Below are 24,709 nucleotides of genomic sequence, written 5' to 3' on the forward strand. Positions count from 1 at the left end.
CGAATGGTGAATATCTGGTCAGTTCTGGATTTTTTAGGCCTAAATCCACACTGAAAAGTCCAATCAGTTTGTTGATGGCGATGGTGTATTATATTTTCACACAGTATATCTCTATCAGCTCATTCGCTCCTATTTGAAAAGCTCGGTCAGAAATCCGCCGGCCCCGCCGCTTGGAACTTTTCATAGAACGTCTACTCTATTGTCATCGATTGGGGAATCGGGTTCACCATCTCATGGTGTTATGCTTTCACTGCCATTCAGTAAGTTGAAGAAGTGTTCTCTCAATAATTTCAGTATGCCCAGAGCAGTCACTAGATCAAACCTTTTTCTAAAGTGAAGATAAACGCAGAAATAAAGATTTTAAAATTCGGAGAGAACACATTAAAATGATTACTTTCTGAAGCGCTAAGAGAGCGGAATAGATGATATTGAGCTCTTTGAAATTCGACAGTATTTGAAACTTTTACTTTTTTTCTAAAATTATTCATATCTTCTTATTGAACTTTCATTTTTGAACACTGTGAGAAGAAAATTATACACCTACATTTGTACGTAAACACTTATAATTTGGTATAGTAGCTCAAACCAGCTGAGTAGTAACCGAAACTAGTGCTGCCGACTAGCTGCCCATAATCATACAAGTATGTTTGTACATACATATGAAGGCGCCTTTATACAAAAGCGGCGCTGAACGGAACGAAAGCCTATAAACTTCCAGAGAGTGGCGTTTACAGAGCAATAAGCCAACACGAGAAGCCACAAAGACAGCCAGTGGCCGAGAAAAGAAATGCAACAATGAAGTAGAATAGAAAGAGATATAACCAGTTTTCGTAAAAGTAACTGCAAGCCAGAGCGCAGACCGACGCCGGCACTGGAACTTAGCTAAGCGCAAGCGCGACCACTCATCACCGTTTCAAACGTGATTTGGACGCGCTATTGAACGCTCGACATACGCGGATGTACCGAACGCGCTAAAGGATTTATTAGTGTTGTATGCAAGCATAAATTAAAAAGTAGTGTTGACGCTTATAGAGAGCAAGAGCAATGTAATAGAAAGCCAAAAGGACTTTAAATAAAGTGTTACTTTGTGAAAATGCCAATAAAGATACAAGTTTACAAATAATAGTGAATATCAACTTCGATAAAAGAAAATGTTTTTAAGACAAATAAAGTTTTGGACAATAAACAACTCATAAACAACAAAAAACAAAAACAAAAATAAACTATACAGAACATTTTTAAAGTAAATACTCGCGGATCTCCCGAAAATGGCGAAATTAACAGTTATTTTTCCATTTCTGTTAACTGTTACTGCTTTACTCTGCAGCTTCACGCATTGCGCCGACGAAGCCACAGAAAAGCTGCCGTCCACACACGCTCCTCCAAGCGCTGGCACCGACGCTGCACAACTCGCTACGAATAGCACACGCTATGCGCGACTAATGAAAATATTGCAGGACCCCAAGGCTTTAGCGGCCAAACGTTACCGGGCCGCTGCACAACGTGTCATTGCGCGCGCTGATAATTTACAAGCCGGAGGCATGCCCAATCGTCGGCCGCTAGCGGGCGCTCCGCCTCAGCAAAAATCGCGTCCGCCGATTATGCGCCGCATACAGAACGGTCTGCCTGTTAATGGCGCGCCGCCACGTTTCACCTTTGAAAAGCCTAAGGGGGTTATAAACCATTTACCCTCCAAAGGTCCGGTCCCATTCAATGCTGGCAAAGTGTCCGTGTACAGACCGCCTTACCCGTTCGCCGCACATTCTCAACCACAAACACATCCAAATGCTTTACTGTCGCAGTCGACTGCGCCATCTCAAACGGTAAAACACCAACAACAGCTGCAACAGCTGCAACAACACGAAGAATTTAATTTCAAGGCATCGCCACCATACAATGGCAAAGCGATTGTGCGCCCCTTACTCGAACCACACGATCCAAATTATAGGCAGCACCTGCAACAGCTACAGCAATACGCTGGCAAGCCACACCACATGATACAACAACATCCCATACCACAACAACAACAGCTGCAGAAACCACACATACAGCAGCCCTATCCAGGATATCCAGCATTGCTGCAGAGCAAGCAGCAATCACCCAACCGACCACCAACTTTTCATTATGAAATGATTCGACCGCACGAAGAGCCTGTGCTGCATCCACACGTGAAGCACGAGCACCCGGTGCCAAATAGCGCTGGTTATGCCGTCTATGAGAATAATGAGCTGGCTGAGGAAGAGGTGCCGTACTCGCATCCCCATGCACACTATCCACCCACTGTACGGACCGAAGAGGCTGCGCAGCATTATGCAAGCATGCGACAGCAGCCACAACACACCGATACAGAGACCGCGGCGGCGCATGAAGCTGAAGAATATATAAAATTTATGAACTCGAATGACTATTTCCTACCCAAACATGAGCCAAACTATAAACAGCTTGACACACAAAGCGATAAACATCAAGTGCGGCAACAAGAGTATCTGCAACGCGAGCAACCAGCCGCACCAGAGCCGGTCCAACGAAGTCATGCTCACTATCTGCCATCACAGCAGCATACACAACACATTCAATACATCCAGCCAACGACAAGCAATGATAATGTAGCCTCTGGCTCCGGCTCTTCCGCCGCCAACAATTACCTTAACAATCCGATACAAGTATCGCAGCTGTTTTATCAAGAAGATCCCGTCCCCGCCATTGTACGTGGCAGCTATCAGACCGGCAGCAATTTATTCGTGGTAAATTCAGACGGTAATAAGGCCGTTAAACATGTAATACCGGCGCCCACCACAATCGCACCCACAACGTTGGCGCCAGCGTATTCTAAAGTACGCTATAACGCGCTGCATAGCCGCACACCTGAACCGCTGCGCTTCGAGTTTACTGAACGCGACGCTGTGCACGCGTCGTACACAAACTCGCCACCGCAAGCTTACGGCGATGACAATGAGCATTTACGTTATAGAACCTCGGCCGCGGCATTTTCCACATCCACTACGCAAAACTTGCCTATATCAAGTTCCCACAATTACGGCAGCGACACTTCGCTCAGTGCGGATGATCCAGAGGACGATGAGGATGTACAAAGCGCCAGTTCGGTAAGTGCACAAAACTCCACCATATTTTAAAAGTAGATCTAAAAAGCATAGTCAAAATTGTCAAATTAAGGACTTCTATGGACGCGTACCAGTACGTCAATCAACCCCAGGTGATGCACCTTCGATGTCAACATCGCCAGCACCGGTTGAACAGAAGGACACCGAAGAGTATTGCGAGCGCATGTGCGCCAATGTGCACGACGAGGATGAGGAGATCGTCTGCGGCTCGGATGGTTACATGTACACAAGCGAGTCTCAAATGGAATGCTATGCCTCGTGTCTACACATTGGTGAGTTAATATGAATACTGATTAGTTCTAACAAGGTTCCCAAAACTTGCGATAATTTGAATTAGGGAGGTAGGTGTAGTCAGAGCCATGTAGTCAGAGCCATTACAATTCTAAACATATTTTTTGTTGCCAGTAAATTATTTTATTTTATGAAGGGGAAAACAGAGCATCATTAAATAAGGTCTCGACTTGAGTTAACAGAATTTGATAAAGAAACTTTAATAATTTTAAAGATAATGGTTTTTTGGGTTGATCCAGTCCAACCGCATCCCCTTGCGGTCAGTATACTAATGCTTGGATATTCGTCTAAAATCAATCGGACAAAAAAAATTATGAAGAGATAATCTTTTTTAATTTAACAAAATGGCGGACTTAAAAATTTTTTCCCAGGTGTTTTGGAAAAAACCAATAGTTAATTGTTTATAGAAAATCGAAATTAAAAAAATCCTCTGATCATGCAATATCACTGAAATCTACCGAACAGTTTTCGACACCAGTTCAAAAAGCATCAAAAAAAAACTGTCAAACTCTAACTCCTTAACACGTTTGCAATCAAAAGAGGGTCTCTATCCGTTTTTTAGGTAGTGTTTTTTAGCGCACAACCCTGAGGTGGGATGGTTCGCCTTCTCACTTTAGCTCGCCTTCAAACAGATGTTTTTTAGCTAACCAGAGGATACTTGGTCTAAGACTGGATGTCGTGAGCTATATGTAAAAGAATGGTTTCTGGCCACTCCCAAGTGAATGGCGCTCAGAGAACTTTGCTCACTTGCGTGAACTTCTAAACATGGCTCCATACTCCAGAGAACCCTTTGCTATTTATCGAATAACTCGAAAAATATTTATCGGAATTATTTTATATTTTCTGAGAATATTGCTAAGATATTATACTTTAGGAAAATGCGAAAAAAAAGTTTTTGGGAATTCTAACTAACTCCTAACAGCTCACTTGAAAACATTATACTCACTTTTATTTTTGACGCATATTCTCAAACTTTACAGATGTAACGGTGCAAAGCAAAGGATCCTGTAACACGCGGTAGATCGAATCGTTTTGGAGCAAGCAGATGTCGAAACATCACTCGCAAGCCGCACTAACATTTAGCGAATTTTTAATTTATTTAATTATTTTTCTATTTAATCTTAATTTATTTTACTTTAGTTTTATTAATATCTAACTAGACTCGTTTGTAAAAAGTATTTATGTATTCCATTAAAATATAATGGTGTTAAAAATAATAAAACATGAAATATAAAAAATTACTTACAAATAATTTTTACTTGGGATTAATTGGAGATTCCAAATGATCGCAATAAAGGAACACAATACATAACAAACCCCAAAATATTCTACTCTAACGTTCTAAAGTCGACGAAAGGGTCGTATTGTTCCAGTGACCGTCGAGTCGATATATTTGGAAAGGTCCTGATTTTATATCCGACGAAGTTCTGTTAATTCGAAAGTGTACATCAAAGTTATTTACGAAACGGTTTCTGGTTTCTGGCTGGTGTTCTACAAGAATTTTCCCCCGCAACACTCAACAGTGGCATCGGCAACCAACACCACAGTGCGACAACCGCATTGCGGGTTCTACTGCTGCAAAAACCACCACCTACACGCCCCTCCTTCACCTCCAGGATCACCCACGGACACCCGTTACAAAACGAATTCTACAATTCAACTGCAATGGACTCCAGGTCTCAATTTGGAGATTCGGCAAATAGGAAATCAACACATACGGAGAAAATGGATAGAGCACCTGAAGTCTTGCAATATCTCCACTGGCGTGAATAAGCTTTTAATTATTGTCAAGGCTTTGTCTACCCCGAAGAGACCTGATAAGTTAAAATACAATTCAATGGCCATGTCTCTTCGGGCCCAAAGAAGTGCGCGAGCTATTTTGGCCGACAATTTACACTACATCCTTCGGTAGACAAAGCCAAACGCTATGTTACCCGACGACCGCGCAAAATTCTAGAAGACTGCGCACCACTTACTTTCACCGATGAGAATGTACGGAGTATCATCAATAAAGCAACATTTCTAAATCCATTGGCCCCAATGGAATAAATATGCTGATGTTAAAGCACCTAGGCTCGACAGGAGTTAGATACCTAACCAAGGTCCTCAACATGTCACATACCCGATTTGTGGAAAATCGGAAGAATGGTTCCACTACTGAAACCTGAGAAACGCACCAACAGAAGGGAGTCATAACGAGGAGTAATGACCCCTAGGCATACTTAGAGCCAAACCATCACCAATTACAGGCCTAGATATCGAGTTTCCACGAGAAACGAGAGTGACCTTTGGGCAGCTTCGCTCTGGATATTGCGCAGTGAGTCCCCGCATGACTCCAGCATCCCCTGCTAACACTACACATCTGACACCACTCTCCCCATGTTCCGAACACGTCGAAACAGCACGCTTCATGGACCTACCATTGGACTACTTGGATGACATCTTATCTAATCCTTATCATCAAACGGGGTTTATGTACGATAACAACAGCAAAAGAGTATTTATGCTTAATGAGTAACAAAATAGTGAAATAAAAAAAAAATTAAGAATTCCTAATCATGGGTCCGTGTCTTATAACGTGACTATAGCATTTACAAAGTTTTTCCATTTCTACACATAAACTCACTATAATTAAATTGCTTCTAGCAAGATAATTCCATGCACAGCGACATCTACTAAAGAAGTTTGTCAATGAAACTGCTCCAATTCTTTAGACACATCCGGCAACACTATTCCATACATTTTGACATTTGACTTCTGACATTCACTGTTTTTTGCTGTTTTACTGCAAAAATTTTAAGCAGTTTGTCGCCGATTTTGTGATTTTCCTATTATTAAAGAAAACATTACCAACATTACAAAAAATGACTACCTATCTAACCGATAGTGATGGAAAATTTATCCCAGCGACTCAACGACCGGATGGTACATGGCGCAAAGCTCGCCGCGTTAAAGACGGCTATGTACCACAAGAAGAGGTGCCCTTGTACGAAAGCAAAGGTAAGCAATTTGCGCAACGTAAGAGCACGCTTCCGCCTGGCATGTGTCCACTTGTGGCCGAGCAGACCAAAAAAGAGCGAGAAAAGCAAGAGCGTGCCAAAGCAAAGAAGGTCGCAAAGCAGCAGGAAAATTCCGTAGGTTCTAAATCAATTAATAGTGGGACGAGTAACAATAAAAAAGTTAAGCAACCTCAGTCACAAACACAACAAATACCTGGATTACTCGTTCTTGCTAACAACGGAACGTCAAAGGCAACCGTCTCCAAAGTTAATACCAACGCTAATAAGACAAGTACAAATAATAACGATGCTGTTGTTAAACTGGCCAGCGATTTGCAGGCCTCCCTGCAGATGCAGTCAGATGAAGGACTTGATACATCGAAAAAATTGAAAAAGCTTCGAAAAAAGTTACGTGAAATAGAGACAATCGAGCAAAGAATCAAAAGTGGTGAACTTAAGAAACCCGAAAAAGATCAATTAGATAAAGTGAAGCGAAAAAAGGATGTTATTAAAGAAATTAAGCAGCTTGAAGAGGAAGAAGAAGCCCTAGGTAAAGTCAAAGGAACCGACTAAAATTGGCATGTCAAAATCTTATGCGCACACTGTAAAACTCCAAAGTGCCATGGAACAACTAAGCGAAACACTATATTTGCTGTACGTCACCACCCACTGATTATCTGTCTGTCAGAACGGATAACAGCTAATGCATATGCATACATACACATAAATAACCGTTCTAGTGTTAATATTTTAAAAGTTTATTATTTTATTTTACACTTACATACAATTTTGGGCTTATTATTTTTTCCTTTAAGTAAGCCGACTTGTAGATGTAATATTATTGTGTAAAAATTTATTTTGTCTGCCAAAAAATTGTAAATGCAAAATCATTTTGGTAAATATCGCATATTAAAATCTCATCAAAATTTCGGTCCTTGTTTGCCCAGAGTTTAATTTATTGTTAAATTATGTGTGTACTGTTTTATGCAAGTGTTAGAATTTTGCATGATTTTAGGTCAATTGAATTATTTGATATTGTGCTTTCGTTTTATCTACAAAAATGTTAAATATTTGTTTATAGCAAATTGCATAATTTCATCATGTACATACATTTATTTGTGCATTATAAACTAAGCTTATCAAAAACAAAAGAGTGAAGCAATCTTTATTTTGTAAAACGCAAAGTTAAAAATCTTTGTGATGCTCTTTTAAATTTAATGATCATATACATAGTTAAGTTTTCAATTATTTATATCGATAATAATACAAGTATACAACTGCCTAAAACTTGCGCATTCAATTTCCATGCAAAGACAAATTAATAGAGTAATAAACGAAATTATCATGGTTTTAGCATAAGAATAAACATAGATCGGGTGTTTTAGCTTGTGTAAAAATTTCGAAAAGCATTTAAAAAATGTCCATACCAATATAGAGATTGTCAAAAAAACATATTAAGTAAGTAAACAAAATAAGTGAACATTAATCCAAAGAAGACGATAAATCAAACTGTAACTGTATAAAGCAGCCATGTTACTTTTATAAACTGTAGTATGTATTTGTAAAATAGAGTTTAACTGTGTACGAAGATGCTTCAAATAACAGTAAGTAAAAACGAATTATAAATATGTACTTTTACTTTTTAAAATTAGTTTTACAATTTTATGTGAGGTCTATTGTAGTTTTTACTGCAAATATTAAAAAAAAAATAACAAATATATATATATATATAGTATTTATGTATAGTTTGTAGCGGTGAAATCAATATTGAATACAAACAAAGTTGTGAATCATATAAGCTCCAGCGACATTTAGAATTCAATAAATGTTTAACTAAAAATAAAGAGTTTTTGTAAAACTAAGTAAGAAAATACATATTATGTACAATGAAATATCAATAAAATGCTTAAATTATGATGACTATTTATAGCTTCAGTAATATATTATATCAAATGGCAATTAAATTTTGCCCATGTTCGAATTATAATATCTTAAAGATATTATCTGAAAATTTGTCACAAAAGAGACCCAAATACTTTTCGTTATTTAATAATTAGTCAACTTTTATCCGTGTCACAAAAAGAGATAAGCCTGCTCATATAAGCCGCCAGCATATAAGGTTCTATCGAGCGTATTGTTTGAAAGACTAAAGCCCCGCCGTCAACAAACTGATTGGACCTCATCAATATAGCTGCAGGCCTGGAAAATTAACAACTGACGAGATATTCACCATGTGTCGAAAAGGAGCTTCCTTTATACCGCGATGTCTGAATTTGGTATCCTCGCAAAATTTATACGAAGGAAGGGCATCTCCGACCCGTTCGATACCGAACGAGGTTTCAGGTAAAGCGACTCCATATCGTGCGACTTCTTCAATCTACTCTTGGAGAGAATAATTCGATCTGAATAGAAAAGATACATTATTTTATAAGAGTGTGTGCGTTTATATCAGAATTATGTTTTTTGAACTGATGATCCTTGTCTTTGCTGCTTATAGATTTCAATTAAAATTATACAAAATTTTGAAAACATGAAAAACAACGGTTTTTTTTATCTCGATTTTTTAAACAAAACCTTCTTAAAACTTCAACCAACATCAGAACCTTCAACAATATTAGAAATAAACACGATTCTTGATTCTCTGTCACATGGCGACATAAAAGGCATGGTTTGCAGATCAAGTCTACTTAACCGGAACAGACCCGGACTTTTATCCGGCCAAGACTGTCAACTACGCAGAATTTTGCCGCTAGAGCAACAACAGCAGCAGAATGATTATTCGATCCGGCGACAGTCGGGTCTACGTAACCGGAACGGGCCCAGATTTTTATCCGGTCAAGAACTGTCTACTTGGCACCATTCCTCGAAATTACTTCAAGAATATTTTCTGCCACTACAACAACAACAACATAATGATTATCCTCACCCGCAACAATCGGATCTACGTAAACGGGGAGGTGTCCTTTCCCAGCTTTTATCGGTGAAGAGGACTACTACTGTTGATTATCAGGGATGTTTCCATGCACAATTAGTGAGATTTTGGAAAGAGCCCTACGAAGGTTCCACCTAAGGGCTGCAAACAACGGACTTGGTGTTAACCCTAATAAAACGAAACTGATGCTTTTAACGAGTAAAACAGAAATACCTCGATTTGATCTACCCTCACTCAACGAAATAAATCGATGCCAAACTGAATTGGAAAATTAACCTCGAAGAACGAATACTAAATATAATAATAAAACTAATTTTTTTATCCGATTGATGAGTCTTCAAAGATTGGTTATAGTCCCCGCATGGAGCTTACATCGAAACTGGATCAAAGCAAACAGCTATTACTTATTTTTTCATGTCTCTGATTACACCTTAACCTCTTTTCACTGCTCAGTAGGTTACGTAACATGAAGACATGTGCCAGTTTTCTCTTCTGACCACTTACCTATAGTTACCTTGTTTGACAAGCACTACTACTATTAACTATATTTCGTTGGAGTTACTTTGACAAAGATACATAACTGTGCAGACGAAGATCTCGAATTGCCGCTAGAATCGAAGGTGACCCTTGCGCAGCTTCGTTCTATATACTGTAGCAAGTTAAACTCCAACTTATCCAGAACGAGTCCCCGCATGACACTAACCACCTCTTTGCATGCCCTACCAAACTTACATACCTAATACCCCTCTCCATATGTCCGACCCCGTCGAAACAGCACGACCTGAATGACAACTTTTCCAATCCTTTCCATCCTAACGGGATTAGGTATCCGTTATAACAATTAAAACAGAGATAACTTAGTCGCAGAGACTATGTATCGCAATCTGATCATCTCCGCGAGAAATATCGAAATAATTTTCAAAGCTTTTAAGATTAAGCTCAAATTGCGAGTGTACTAGATGTATATTAAAAAACAAAAAACACGGAAAAATCGCGTAAGCAGGAAATGTTCTACGGATCATTCTGAACAACTTTGCTTAAGAGAAACCTTTGCCTAGGGTCTGACACCGGTTTCGAGCTAGCGATTTTAAGCCGAAATTTTGTGGGGATCATAAAACTTTGTCCATCAGTTTTTGAGATATCGGAATGAAAATACGTAGGTGTGTTTTGGTATTCTATTAATCTTTTGTCGGAATCAATCAGATCGAACAACTAACGGGTGATCCGAGGAGAGGTACTTTTTTCAAGAACTGGAGCCGCTCGAGCTTCCCAAAAGACATCGATTCGCTCTATGGTCTTTTGAAAAATTCCAAGAATTTACGATATTTTCGAACCAAATTTTGTTCAGCGATAAAGCCTATTTCTGGCTCAATGGGTTTTTAAACAAACAAAATTGCGCCATTTGGGACAAAGAGCAACCTGAAGAGATTCATGAGCTGTCATTTCATCTAGAAAAAATAACGGTGGTTTGTTTGCCGGTGGAATCATCGGTCCATATTTCTTCAAAAATGATGCCGGTGAGAACGTAACCGTCAATGGCGACCGTTATCGCGCCATGATAACCGACTATCTGATAGCTCTCATGAAATTGAAGCTCGTGATCTCGGTGATATTTGTTTTCAACAAGACGGCGCCACTTCCCACTCATCGCATCCATCAATGGATTTATTTAGAGAACAATTTCACGTTTTGTGTCGGTCGATTGGCCACCAAGATCGTGTGATATCACACCGTTAGACTTTTTCCTGTGGGGATATGTAAAATCTAAAGTCTATGCGGACAATCCCGCTTCGATTCAGGCCTTGAAGCAAAACATTCCGCTTGTCATTCGCCAGTTACCAGTCGAAATGCTCCAACGAGTAATCGAAAATTGGACTCAACGAATGAACCAACTGAGACGTAGCCGCGGCCAACGTTTCGTCTCAATCAATCTTCAAAAAATAAATGCTAAAGACTGTTTTTTCGATTTTGAAGCTTCTGTGATTTTTCTTTAAAAAAGTAGGAAACCACGAAATGGATCACCCTTTATAGCACATATCTCTTGCAACCGATCATTCAGATTTCTTCAACTTTTGCCTGAAAAAATTTGTTCAGAATGATCCGTAGAACATTCCTCAAATACGCGATTATATTCCTTCCTTACTCGTAAGTCATAACAAAATTAAAACAAGAAATTTACCAATTTGAGGTTTTCATATAATTTTTGAACAAAAATCAAATGCATTTTAGCATATGCGTATGTATGTATGTAAGTATGAATGCATTGCGGTATTCAACAAATTTTAATATATTTTTCTTAGCTTGGTGGTACATTTCTCGCCAATTTGGTATGTTTTTATGTTCAATAAATATGTATGCATGTGTGTTCACATCGTGTATAATTTGTTTAAATATTAAGTAAAACTAACGCTACGTACAAGTGTGCGTGTGAATACATTCAAAGACAATAAATACTTTCTAGTTTGTTACTGTACAATTTCTGAAACAGTAACTGCTTTTTTGTTGTTGTTGTTTCTTCTTCTTAATTTTTAAAACGGTACATAAATTTGAATGAATTTGTTTAAATTACAGCTAAATACTTTTCGTACGTCTCCCCCCACCCACCATTGGGTTCCCTACAAATTTACAACAACTCCATTATATTCTCTATACTATAAGTTAGTGCATGTTTGTATGTATGTACGTATGTAGTTGAACTATTAAGTAGCTTTGGCCGATCAGAATTTCGTTCTTTATTAGACAAATGTGACATTAGCGACATCGTGTAACTAACTGTACTTAGTCCTCGAAGTAGCGGGCATTCCGTTTGCGTCCCATGTTGCAGATTTTGAAGTGGCAAGGCGACATATCTGCTGAGAAAGAGCACAGTGTTAATATCGGGGTTACATTCAATGTATAAATAACGGTAATTAAATGCTTATGTGGTGCTTACATTGTTTATGTACTGTATGTCGTAAATAATATATGGAGACATGCAAAAATAAGTTTGGTTAGTAATAGCAGTTCGATTAGTTGCCGCAGCGCCATGTGAATGCAATAATGAGATAAAAGGGTTATTTAGTCAGACAATGTTATGCAACGAAATTATTTATAGATCATTTATGATGAGAACTCTCGACTTACATTGTAAATTCTTCTTTACACCTTGAGTTTTATATGTATTATTATCTTTCCTGCCTGCTGAAGAATCATGAGCAACCTCAGCGCCATCTAGCGCATTTGTTGATATCTGCTTTAGACGCTCCTCGAAACTCGGCAGCTCGTAGTTGTCGTCCCCATCATCGCTATTGAGAGCGATATCCGCGTAGTCAGGCATTAGCACGAGATCGCGTAAACCGGGCCACTTACTTAGATAATTGGGCTGCTCCCGACGATATTTTTTCTAAAAAACAATTGTTAAAATAATTAATTAATAGCTCAGACTAAATGATGTAATACAAAATATAAAAATAAAATAAAAATAAAATGGTAAAACGTTAGCTTTGATCGCAACGAAGCTAGAATACCTTTCAAAAAAAGACGAAAAAATACAAGGACTGGAAAAATGTTTAAAAAGTTGAGTTTGCCACTCAAAATCCACAAAGTTTTTTGAGGTTAGAAAAAAACATGACGTAATGGGGCAAAATGAACTGCGGATTCGTGCTCAAATGTACTATACTACAAAGTTTTTTTATATATATTTTTATAGAGCCTTCAAAGTTTCTCCTCTGAAAAAAACATGACGTAATTTATATAAAGGGGCAAAATGAACTGGTAGACCGATAGGGACAGCAAACGACACCATATTTTTCCCGCTCTTTTGACATTTCTGTTCAGTAAGGTTTGCCATTTCATCATGGAAAGATATGCGATCCAACAACCAGTCGAAATTATTAAAATTTACTACCGAAATTCGGAGTCAGTGAACTAAACTACGTCCAATTTATGGTCACCATAATCGTCTTGTCAGATCAACAATTAAGCGTCTAGTGGAAAAATTTGAATCCATAGGCACAGTATAGAATGCTCCCGTGCCAGTGAGAAAAAGAAGTGCCCGTAGTATCGAGAATATTGCTGCAGCTAACGGATCAATTGAGGAAGACCTAAATCAGTCACTCACACTTCGTTCTCAAGCGTTGGCCATCTCTGTGACGTCATTGTGGTGAGTTTTGCGAAAAGATCTTGGCCTACATCCTTTCAAGATCAAATCGACGCAAGAACTGAAGCCTTTTGGCCACCAGAATCGTCGTATGTCCGCGAAATGGGCTGAGCAACAACTTGAAAGTGAATCCGGATTTTCATCATCTTCAACGATTACGCTCATTTTTGGCTGAATAGCTTCATTAATAAGCAAAATATGCGATATTGGCCAGGCAGTAATTCACTCATACTCTATGAGTCACCATTGCATCCCGAAAAAATTACAGTTTGGTGCGGTTTCTTGGCTGGCGGCGCCATTGGGCTGTACTTCTTCCGTGATGATCAAGACCGGCACGTTACTGTGAATGGAAATCGCTACCGCTCAATGATAACCGAATATTTTTGGCCCGAATTGGATGATATGGACTTTGACAAAATATTGTTCCAACAGGACGGCGCCACAAGCCACACAACGAATGTCACAATCGATTTATTGAAAACCAAGTTTGGTGAGCGTGTTATATCACGAAATAGTCCAGTCAATTGGCCGCCTCGGTCGTGCGATTTGATGCCATTAGACTATTCCCTCTGGGACTACGTCAAGTCTATGGCCTATGCCAAAAAGCTAGCGACGATTACTGAACTTCGTGTGAATATCGAACCTGAAATTACTTCAGTATCGGCCGATTTATGTTTGGAAACAGTCGAAAATTGGGTTCTCCAAGCATGCACCTGGTGCCCATGTAAAAGAAATCGTGTTCCATACATAATAGCATCGAATGTACTTTCACAGCAATAGAGAATTTCATTGATATTTTGACTTTTGTTGCGCGCTTATTGAAAAAAAACAACTCCCTGGTGTGTATGACCTATTTCAAACTTTGCTATCTTATATTATTGCTTATTGGTTTCGACAATCTCCAAGTTTTGGTTAAACGAACACAGCTGGTATGAGAATACCTCGTTAAATTGGTAAAACCTCTTAATATTATATTTCAAAACATTTTATTTGATTCGAAACCAGCTGTTTCTGCGACTTGCCTTCCTTGTATCGAAGATTTAGTTGAAGACTAGCAGCCTTATATTGCAAAAGTGTGTGTATTTTCCCATTATATTTAAAATTCTATTCTATTCACGAATGTATTATAAAGTAGACTCTCTGCTATACTCACCAATTCATTGAGGAGTGCCTCCTCATTAACGTTGTTAAATAATTCGTTCAACAATGTCAGTTGCTTATCGGCTTGTTGACGCGTGCCGTACTGCGGTATGCCCGCCAACGCATTCACCATCGGCGCTGCGCAAGCGTCACTCACCAGCCACACAATTGACAGCACCAAAGTGAGATATATCCGCTGATAGTTGACGGCTGCCAATGCAGTAGGTCTATGTTGTTGTGCCATTTTAATATGGTGATAAAATGGGTGCTACGTCCGTTGATGGTTACTTGCCGTGGTCAAGGGCACTCGCTGCAAAAGAAAGAAAATGTAAAATAATATAAATGAAATAAATAAGAATAAAAGTAAACAAAATGTACACGTCAGCACAAGCGACTAATTGGAGGATAATAAACAGGCAACACTCATGTGACATCGTCACGCTTAATGACGCGCTACATTTGGCGCTGTAAAGTATGCTACAATTTTTAAATAATGCTTAAACTCCAGTGTTTTCGCTAAAAATTAAAAATTTATTTGTAAGTGAGCATATCAAAGGCTTAGCCGAATTCAGGTGCGTCTACACGTTTTAAGCAGTTAGGTGGCGTTAAGGGGTTTCGATTACAACAAGCGTCAAACATGTAAGTTGAAACCGAAAGTTCAACAAGTGTAGAAATTTCAACACTTGACGGCTCTCACGTTGCATGAAGTCAGGTCAGTTGGAAGGTATGTGCGCCGCTTTGTACCACGCACATTTGCACGTGACAGCTGAAACATCATTTAGCGGCAGCGAAAAGTTAGTGAAACTTTGCGGCACACGTAAGTACCGTAACTGTAGTTGCACAAGAAGCCATGTTTCCTCCGGTGAGTTTCAATAATTTTGCAAGAAAAAGGGTTTGTATAAAGACTTTTTCAAAGAAAAAGAAAGTTTCCACTCAAATATTTCAAAGTTATGCCATTTATATATGTATGTAATAATATTTTCAAAATAATTAAACACAAAATGTGCTCATTACCACACCCTAATTATTGTGCCCTCTTCAAAAATACATTTTTAATTTATTATAATTTCTTGTTTTCAGTTATCATATCACCTCGTAAGTCATACAAATATTATGTTTATATGTTTGTTTAATTTTGCTTATTTTCGCACGCCCATTTTTAATCGCATCTGATCGCCTAATTGACGCCTAAGCCATATTCCACCACATACCATACATTCCAATGTATGTATGTACATACGAGTGCATATATTATGATAAGTTTTTTAAGCAACGCGTCAGTAATTGCTATAATAGCTTTAATTATGATTAAAATTCGTAAAATTCATTGGGGGTCTCTTATGCGGATCTCAAGGTTACGTAACTTATTAACACAATGAACTGCTGATAGGTAAAGTAACACCACTAATTCGTTGATAATATTGATGCCATTCTGATAGCAGAGCCATTAGTGGTAGCTTATAAAAATTGTTTACAAAACAATGTAAAATTTATGTTTATTTATAGACCAAATTATTTGAAGATAATATGAATTTTGAAAAAAAAAACAAAAATCCGAAGAGCTTTCGTTTTGCATTAAAAATTATCTTTAAGTATTCACATATCGTCACCTAAAATGCAAAACAACGTAACATTACTTTTCAGGCGAAGGAATAACAATATAATAGAATCCACTCATTTTGAAATAATTTTTGAGTTTTGGTTATAAAATGGTTATTATAAATGGCTGTATATTGGTTATAACTGATAGCGAAACCCTAAAATTTAACTTATACATATATGAAATATGATGTAGAGAATCGTAGGGAATAAAAACCTCAATTTAAATTTTTGTACTTTTTTTTTTTTTGATGATACGTTATTTTGCATTTTATGTGACAATATATATTTGTGTATGGAATGCTTATGCTATGCTATGGGAATACCCATCTCCAAAGGTCTTAGTAATTCATTTACATTTAACTCGCTAGAATAATATCATCTTCGTCGTTAACAGGCGACCATTTTCTAGAAACTCTTAAGTCGTTTTGTATAAGATTGCTCGTTTTTTGCTTGAGAACTGCGTAACGACGACCGAATAGAACTTTAAATCTCTGTAAATCTTCCATTCTTTATACGGGAGCAAATGAGATTTCAATGTCACAAAACTGAACTTAAGTAAGATAAGCTGTTTCAACTCATATCATCTGCCTAATGGACCGCGTTGCTTGTTTTTCTCAGAATTATGCAGGTACATCTCGAAGAGAGACCATCAATTTGCTCTGGTCTCGGCTGTTAGCAGCATCGACCTCTCTTCGTATAAAGTATCACCACGGGAAAGTTGTGTAAATTTATAATATAGTAAATCGGCATTGCCTAGCGTTCCATTACAAACTCTACCAGTAGTACTTTTTAATAGTAGAGGAAACAATCGAAACCCGAAGCTCGGTTTTTTAATCCACTTAACCTTACCAACACATATCTCTCCCACGAAACCATCAGATTAAATATTATTTCCTCTATCGCACGGATGGACGGACGCCTTATCTGTTGAAAAAGTCTCAGTTTCATCATGATTGAGTCTGCCGCTTCGCTGACAGCATTCCATTGCTCATTGGACTGAGACATGTGAATGTCGTCAAATTTTCCTCCGTAAAACTACAACCGAGTGTATTTATGTTAGTTATAGCTATGCGAATATTTCATTCAAAATATTTCTAATAATTCAACATTCAAGTCTTTTTGTATAAGATTGCACCCTTTAAACAGCAGCCAGTGTAACGCTGAGCAGCGCGATTTTTACAAAGCCTTCGTCATTGCTTAACGTACAAACTCTTAACCACACGGTTAAGTATTACTAAGTGGGAGGGTTAAAGCATTTTCTCTTCTATTGTGCGGACTGACGGACAGATGTATACATACTATATGTCTCAATATTGTCATGATTGAAGGTGCCGCTTCTCTGACAGCTTTCCATTTCGCAGTGAACTGACATGGGTGAACGTAGTCAAGTTTTCCACCGTAAAACTACCACTGAGTGTAGTTCTTTCCTTGTACTTAAAAAGTGAGAACAATAAAATAATACGTGTTCAGTGTCTTCTATGCAATCTGTACAAGTCGTACAGTTCGCACTAATGTCGTGCTGGAATCTATACAGGAAGCTTCTAAAGCACTCATATCCACTAAATAATTGGATCAGGTGGAATTCAGGAGCCCACGGCGTCTATCTATCGACGAAAGGATGCCCAGTCTGTAGGTCCAACGTCCTTTGGGTTAGGTTTGCCACCGTTGCTGCTGGATTATCATGCGTTTGGTTCTATTTTCGCTTTTGGCTGCTATATTTATTTATATTATTTGGCTCTGATAACTACATACTCGCGGTTCGTCTGCATGCAAGCTCTGGTACCAGTGTTACTGCGTGAGCTCAAAGTCAAGAAAAAAGAAACAACTTCTCTACATTGGCTGACTACTAGTACACCTACTGTCTGACTGCACTTGGTAACTATTCAACTACTAACGCTAGAAACTGCAACATTTGAAGCTTTATAGCCATAATAACCAACTATGCTATATTTTTTATTCTTTTCTGAACCCGAAGTATGTGCCAAACATCGTAGTATTCACACAATTGCAATACATATACCGTTATTAAAGAAAATTTTTATAAAAAAATATTTTTTTTTTCACTCGAAGCTTCGATACGCTTGGCTTTGCTTAAGAAAAACTCCACCAAACCGAAAACTAATTATACACTTTTGCACTTACATTTAGTAGAATCGCAAGTAAGACTTTTTAATCCTTAAATTGCACCGCAACAATTGTACTATCTCACCGTTAAGCTGAAGCTGTTTGCGCTAGCAGTAGTCAATGCTAAATAAAGCTCCAGTTTGTCTGGTCAAACGCTTTATAGTGTGACTGTAATGATGGCATCTCAACAACACACACACAATGCAATCATGAATAATGACAACACCAACAACAATAACAACAACAAAAAGGCAAATAGCAGTAACACCTACAGTATACTAATTGACAGGTACTATCACAAATGATTTGAAATCAGACCGAAACTGTAATCACAATGTAAACCCCTCCTACAAGCACATTTAAATGTGCACAATAAGCTCATACATACATACATACATATACATACGTACATCACTAATTTCGAATTGTACAAAATACATGCAACAGGTCAATGGGTTTTACACTTAACAGTACAATTGTACACACGGAACTGAGAAAGCCAACTACAAATATACACAAAGCGCGCCTGTGGTAGTATCCGCCCTGCCAACGCACAAAACACACACATACAAATGTGCGTATTGATAACTAATTTTGGCAATTTTGAGTTTGCACTCCATTATGTGTTCCCCGGTTATGCAGATGCCTTGTCCGTTCGTTGTATTGTCTATTGTCACCTGTCGCCTGGTATTTGTACATTCGTCCATGTCAATCAGCATAATCAGAGCAAAATTTAATTCCAGTGATAAGATTTGCTTAGCGCACATAATTCTCAGTTCCTTTTTGGCGCGCCGATAGTGCCTACGCGACTAGTCAACCGCTAGTCAACAGCTAGTAAGCGCCAGTTCAACGGTCGGTTAGCCAGGCAGCAACGGGAGCTACATTGAGTTCTTAGCACGAAAACTGGCTAGGTCTTTGGTAATTGTGGCCAAGCAAGCAAAGGGTTCCTACTTCCAGCACTCAAACATATATGCCGTTTTGCTTTTGTTTTTATGTCATTATGCAGCATTTTATCACAGCTGTCAAATTGTCATATAATTAGTGACACGACGATACGATTGCTGGCACTCGAGTGCGGAAGTATTTTGATTGCCGAATATTTTCTGACTTTCTTACGCAATTTTGTCGCATGTTGCTATTTGACTGTGGCCTTGATTGTTTACTGTGCCATATGTAGTTGTGAGTTAGAGCGTGGATGTAACCTAATTTGCATTTATCACACGCTCTGTGCAATTAATATTCCCCACCAAATAGGCTGTAGCACTCAGCATTATAAAACAAGAGCGTTCATTTAATTCGCCGTAGTTTATACTAGAAATGCATGCGCTCGTTTAAATATTATATAGATTAAATATATATCAAGATGTGGCTAGTATATAAGAATTAGCTAAGCCGATCAAACCGGAAGAAACCGCTAAATGCCGCTTAGGACCGAGTAGATCAACCAGCAAGTGGTTTCACGTGATTCACGTCGCACCATGTTATTCTTTATAAACTTACATACATATACATATGTACAGATTTTATTTAATGCAAGTTTCCAACCGTGATGCAATTAAAATTACACAAAACACATGTGCTGCACTTTATTTGAGCGCAGTACCATATTAAGTAAATAACAAATTACTACAAAAAGCTCTGTAAGATCGATAAAGATGTGGAAGGTATGTCACCTAAGTTTTCGGAAAATATATTCACATCCGCAATTTTCAAGGAGCCAGAGAATGAGTACCAAAAGCTACTCTATTTTCTGGATGCCGCTTCGGTTCCAGGCTGGCTGCTGTTTAGGTAAACAAGGGTTAGATTAGTTTAATCGGTAGGCCAATGTGCCACACATAAACCAGTTTGGTCATTTGCGACACCAGATGGAGTTCAGTAGCTAAGTCCAAGAAGAGTAGTCAACATTTAAGATACCTCGCGTTTTAACCGATTCTGCAGCCTCATGATCGAGACCTCCAATAGTGTATCATACTGTGGGTACCTCAAATGATTACAGCGTAGTCTTGCCAATGCTGAACAAGTGCACAAGACATGCTCCATGGTTTCCCTGATGTCCTGCTCTAGACATTTCCTGCAGTCTTCTCGATTTGTCAGCACTATCCTGCGGGCGTGTGTCGCCTCCACACAGTAATCTGTTAGTATTCCCATCATGTTCCTACAGCCTCTTCTATCGAGTGCCAATAGGAATTTTGTGTACAAACAAGAGTTAATGGCGTGTTGGCAACACTGTGGACAAATCACTAGAGGCATGCAAGTAAAGGAAAAGAGGCTCCAAAGTAATGTATTTACTGAGCTTCCTTTTAAATTAATGCTTCGTGTTCTTTTATGGAAATACTATATTTCTGCGTATTCCTCACAAAATTCGAACAATATTCACAAAGTGCTGAAGTCGAATCCTAATGACTGATTTTATTTTATATATTCCATGAAGTTAAGTTAGGTTTGGTTAAAAGGTCGATCTTAAAACGGGGATCTCACTTGGACAGCTTATAACAAAAGATCCTTGTGGTACCTAGAACTGCTATAAAAAGGTGTCATAAAGACCCTCCTAAAACGAGAAAGCGCTTTGAAGCCAACACAAATTTGTTGAGGCGGCCAATGGCAGTTTCTTCTATGTACATCTGGTGTTTCTGAAGGTAGCTGAAGGTATGCCTGTCGAGATGTTTCAACATTAATCTTGTAAAGGTTGGACAATGAAGAAGAAAGTGTATGCCTGTTACCCCCTCACCTTCTTCCATACAACTTTGACAATTTGCGTCCGACTGGATTTTTAGCCTACTGCATGAAATCATCTTGTACAATGTTTAGTATGCTTTCCAACGATTGCTGCAAGTTGCACCATGAGGCCAATCAATAAAATTTGTATGCAAAGTTTCACAACATGCCGCATACCAACCCATATTTATACCCTGAACGGGCTAAATTAAGTTTGCAATGAAGTATGTAACACAGAAGCCTACGTCGGAGACCCTACAAATATGTGACTTACCGATCCAAACATAGTTAGATCGTCGAAATTGTAACTCATGCCTGGATAAAATCCGGGTCAATTCTGGTACGTTGAACCCGTTGTCGTAGAAATTGAGTGAAACAAGAGTGACCCTAGCGCAGCTTGGTCCTGGGTACTGTAGCAGGTTAAACTCCTATCTATCCAGAATAGACCACGACATACTCAAATTATGTCTTGCATGCAACGAGTTCCCGCACGATACTAAACACCTCTTTGCATGTACCAGAAACCCAACTCACTTAACCCCTTTTTCCTATGGTCCGAATCCGGCGAGACTGCTCGTTTCCTGGACCTCCAATTAAATGACTTCATTGACAGCTTACTTGTTACTTTCCCCCAAACAGAATCTCAGAAATCGCTACAACAACAACAATCCTATAAAAAATATATGTGTATATAATTGATCGTGACAAGCTGAGTCGATTTAGCCATATCCGTCTGTCTTATATACGCGAACTAGTCTCTCAGTCTTTGAGATATCGATCTTTTTTTCTCCAAAAAACTGCTCATTATCGGAACCGCCGGTATCGGACTTCTATATCAGATAGCTGCCATACAAACTGAACAATCAAAACTTTTCTACTGACAAGATGTCTTCACGAAATTGAGCACAGAATATTATCGAATGCAACGGTATAATATCTGAACAAATTTTCAGATTAGATTACTATAGTTTATAGCCACTGAGCGATCAAAATCAAGTCCTTGTGTGAAAAACTTTTTTATTTGACATACAATGTGCGATAAGCCATGAAGAAATCTTTCAAAATATGAATGCGGGAATTGATCGGTTAACTGTATAATTGTGTACGAAAGATGTTTATGCACTTAAATAGCTCTATATAAAATATACATATACATATATATGGTATATGTATGTCTCATATTCAGCAAGACAAATAATCCGGTTTGCATTTTTTTTTTGGACTTAGGCGCCAGCGACATACCCACATTTATACATTTAAGTATAACATACGTGATTAAGCTTATCAAGGTGCTTGTTATAACAACAATAGCAATAATCATTTTGTTCAGCAGACTTAATTAGCTAATTTTAATTTGCAGAGTATTGAAATATAATTTATTGGACATTAAAAATTTATGGTACACACATTGGTGCCTGAAAGTATGTTGTGTTAAGAAAAAAGGCAAATAGCCCTTGAGAGCACGGCTAATGGTTTAATATTTCTCTCTCTTCTGAAAACTCTTCGCCGATCTATAAGATGGTCTTAACTAGCATTGGTACCAGTTAAGTGATTTCTTGTATCAGAAATGCGGTTTCTTGTAAAAGCGAGCACGCCGCATCAGTGATGGCCATAACCTCAATTGTATATAGGTAAATTCCGAAGCTTTACAGCGAAACTGCTTTATCTCTAATGCGTTATGCGCGACGACGAATTTATAGTGCATTGAATAAACCGATTGGCTTCGTGTCATCTCCATAATAATTGAATGTGTAAATCATCACATTAAACACTTTTATTGGAGCTTTTAGTGCTTGAAAGACGCCAGTAAAGAAGAAGAAGAAGTGCTTGAGCTTATGAGAAAACGCCCCAAAATCCACAATAAAAAGATTGTTTCATGAAATTTGTCAAATGTGTCGCGATAAAATAGCTTACGACGATTTAATTGAAGTTGGGTTTCTTGTAAAAATCTTCAAGTAAAATCTGATCCACTTTCTGTTTTGAATATATTTATAATTTATTTTATTTTCTTTGGTAGCATAACATTTTTATGTGTTTTTTTTTTAACAATACCAAACATAAAGTTTTTCATAAATTTCTCAGCATAATTTCATACGTAAATTGCCTTAAGTCGACTTAAGCTATTTTAAGGTATCGCTATATTTCAGTATCGTTTGGATTTTTAATTATAAAAATCATATGTATTTAACTGTAAACAAATTTCATTAAATTTCATTTTTTAAATTAGTATAATTTAAAAAATTAATTAATTATTATAATGGAAATTTTTTTTATTTATATTAATTAATTAATTTTTATTTAAAAATATAAAATATTAATTGATAATTTTTAATTAATTAAAATTAATTAATTTCACACTGAAATTATTTAATTTAATTTAAAAACAATTAGTGAAATTTGTGTAGATTTAAATATGATTAATAATAATAATTAGTTAATTATTTAAACTAAATTAAAAAAAAAAATAATATTCAAGGGTAAAGAATTTTCAATTCAGCCTTTAAAAACTTCATTGTTAAAGTTATAAATCGGAAATCGGAAATTTGATTTGCGAATTTACACTACCAGGATTCGGGTTTGAAAATTTGTTGATTGAAAAATTTTGTATTAAAAAATGATTTTGAATTTTTTTAATTTTATTTCAAGTAAAATAAATAAATGGATATAACACACCCAAAATTAATTTTTGTTTTCAAAAATTCAATTATACATATTAAATTGAAAATTTTTTTCCAGCATGAAAACAAATTCTTTTTTAAATTTTTCAAAATTTTTTTGTTCATTTTTTTTTTTAATTTTTCAAGATTTTTTTCCCAAAATCATGTTTGAAAAATTTTAAATTCGAATTATATACTCAAATTTTTTTTTTTTTTTCAAACAAAATTTTTCCGAACATCAGGTTTGGAAATTTTTATGCTCTAAAAACTTTGTTTCAAATCTTAATTATATTATTATTATTTTTTTTTATTTTTTTTTATTTAATTTAGTCCCAAATACAGGATAAAACATTATTGCAAGCCTGTTAGAATTTAACATTCATACCGCAATAAAAAAATTATTGTAAACACTATCATACATGATTTAATCACACAAAGATATAGTACTTTGATAATAATTACGCAAATTTTATGCAAAACTAATCCGTCTGTAATTTATGCAAAAAAAAAATAAATTGCATATACAATTTTTAACAATTTTTATTTTTTTTGCTATTTTTTGTAGTATTTTCCTCCTTTACTTACCAAATTTTTGCGTTTTCCAACGATTTTCTCTTACAAATTTCGCTCGAAACACTTGTTAAATTCACAACAGGGAATGCTCTATCGTGCAAGCACTTCCGGTTCCGTCACGTATCAAACCGCGTACTGTTAAGTGTGCGACGGTCAGCACTAAAATGTTTCAGGTTTTCGGTTCAGGCTCGGTTTATATGCAAATGGCGACACAACTGTGATTGTTGTTGTCTTCATATTTCAATATAAAAAAACAGAAACTGAGCAACAAGTGCTTCAATGTTCGTTTTTGTTGACCACTTCACTGTTCAAGTGTTATCCTCGCGGCTGACACTTCTAAAATTCCGAAAGCAGTTAGATTACACAACAAAAACACGGTGCTGTAACATGCACACGCACACACCTATACGTAGGTG

General features: G+C 37.3%; 3 protein-coding genes across 5 annotated transcripts; 2 read left to right on the plus strand and 1 right to left on the minus strand.

Annotated features, from left to right (window-relative positions):
• Positions 1–533: 533 nt before the first annotated feature.
• LOC126761475 (BRD4-interacting chromatin-remodeling complex-associated protein) lies at positions 534–4,654 on the plus strand. The gene is made up of 3 exons (XM_050477663.1): positions 534–3,104; positions 3,175–3,394; positions 4,394–4,654. The coding sequence occupies exons 1-3, from the start codon at positions 1,269–1,271 to the stop codon at positions 4,432–4,434; spliced, it is 2,097 nt and encodes a 698-aa protein (XP_050333620.1). The 5' UTR covers positions 534–1,268; the 3' UTR covers positions 4,435–4,654.
• Positions 4,655–6,173: 1,519 nt separating this feature from the next.
• Positions 6,174–8,335, plus strand: LOC126761483 (partner of Y14 and mago). The gene has a single exon (XM_050477674.1). It carries the CDS (start codon positions 6,278–6,280, stop codon positions 6,983–6,985), a length of 708 nt encoding a protein of 235 aa, XP_050333631.1. The 5' UTR covers positions 6,174–6,277; the 3' UTR covers positions 6,986–8,335.
• A 3,183-nt stretch (positions 8,336–11,518) lies between these two features.
• On the minus strand, positions 11,519–24,463 carry LOC126761485 (uncharacterized). 3 transcript variants are annotated; one of them, XM_050477676.1, is made up of 4 exons: positions 24,306–24,463; positions 14,636–14,932; positions 12,468–12,726; positions 11,519–12,196 (listed from the first exon to the last, which is right to left on the minus strand). In XM_050477676.1, the coding sequence occupies exons 2-4, from the start codon at positions 14,864–14,866 to the stop codon at positions 12,123–12,125; spliced, it is 564 nt and encodes a 187-aa protein (XP_050333633.1). In that variant the 5' UTR covers positions 14,867–14,932; positions 24,306–24,463; the 3' UTR covers positions 11,519–12,122. The 3 variants fall into 3 exon arrangements, with proteins under 3 accessions (XP_050333633.1, XP_050333635.1, XP_050333632.1); XM_050477678.1 differs by lacking the exon at positions 24,306–24,463 and adding an exon at positions 18,367–18,474 and having other exon boundaries at positions 11,519–12,193; XM_050477675.1 differs by lacking the exon at positions 24,306–24,463 and adding an exon at positions 18,367–18,474.
• Positions 24,464–24,709: the final 246 nt, after the last annotated feature.

Source organism: Bactrocera neohumeralis, chromosome 6 (assembly GCF_024586455.1).
Source record: "Bactrocera neohumeralis isolate Rockhampton chromosome 6, APGP_CSIRO_Bneo_wtdbg2-racon-allhic-juicebox.fasta_v2, whole genome shotgun sequence".
NCBI classification, from domain to species: domain Eukaryota; kingdom Metazoa; phylum Arthropoda; class Insecta; order Diptera; family Tephritidae; genus Bactrocera; species Bactrocera neohumeralis.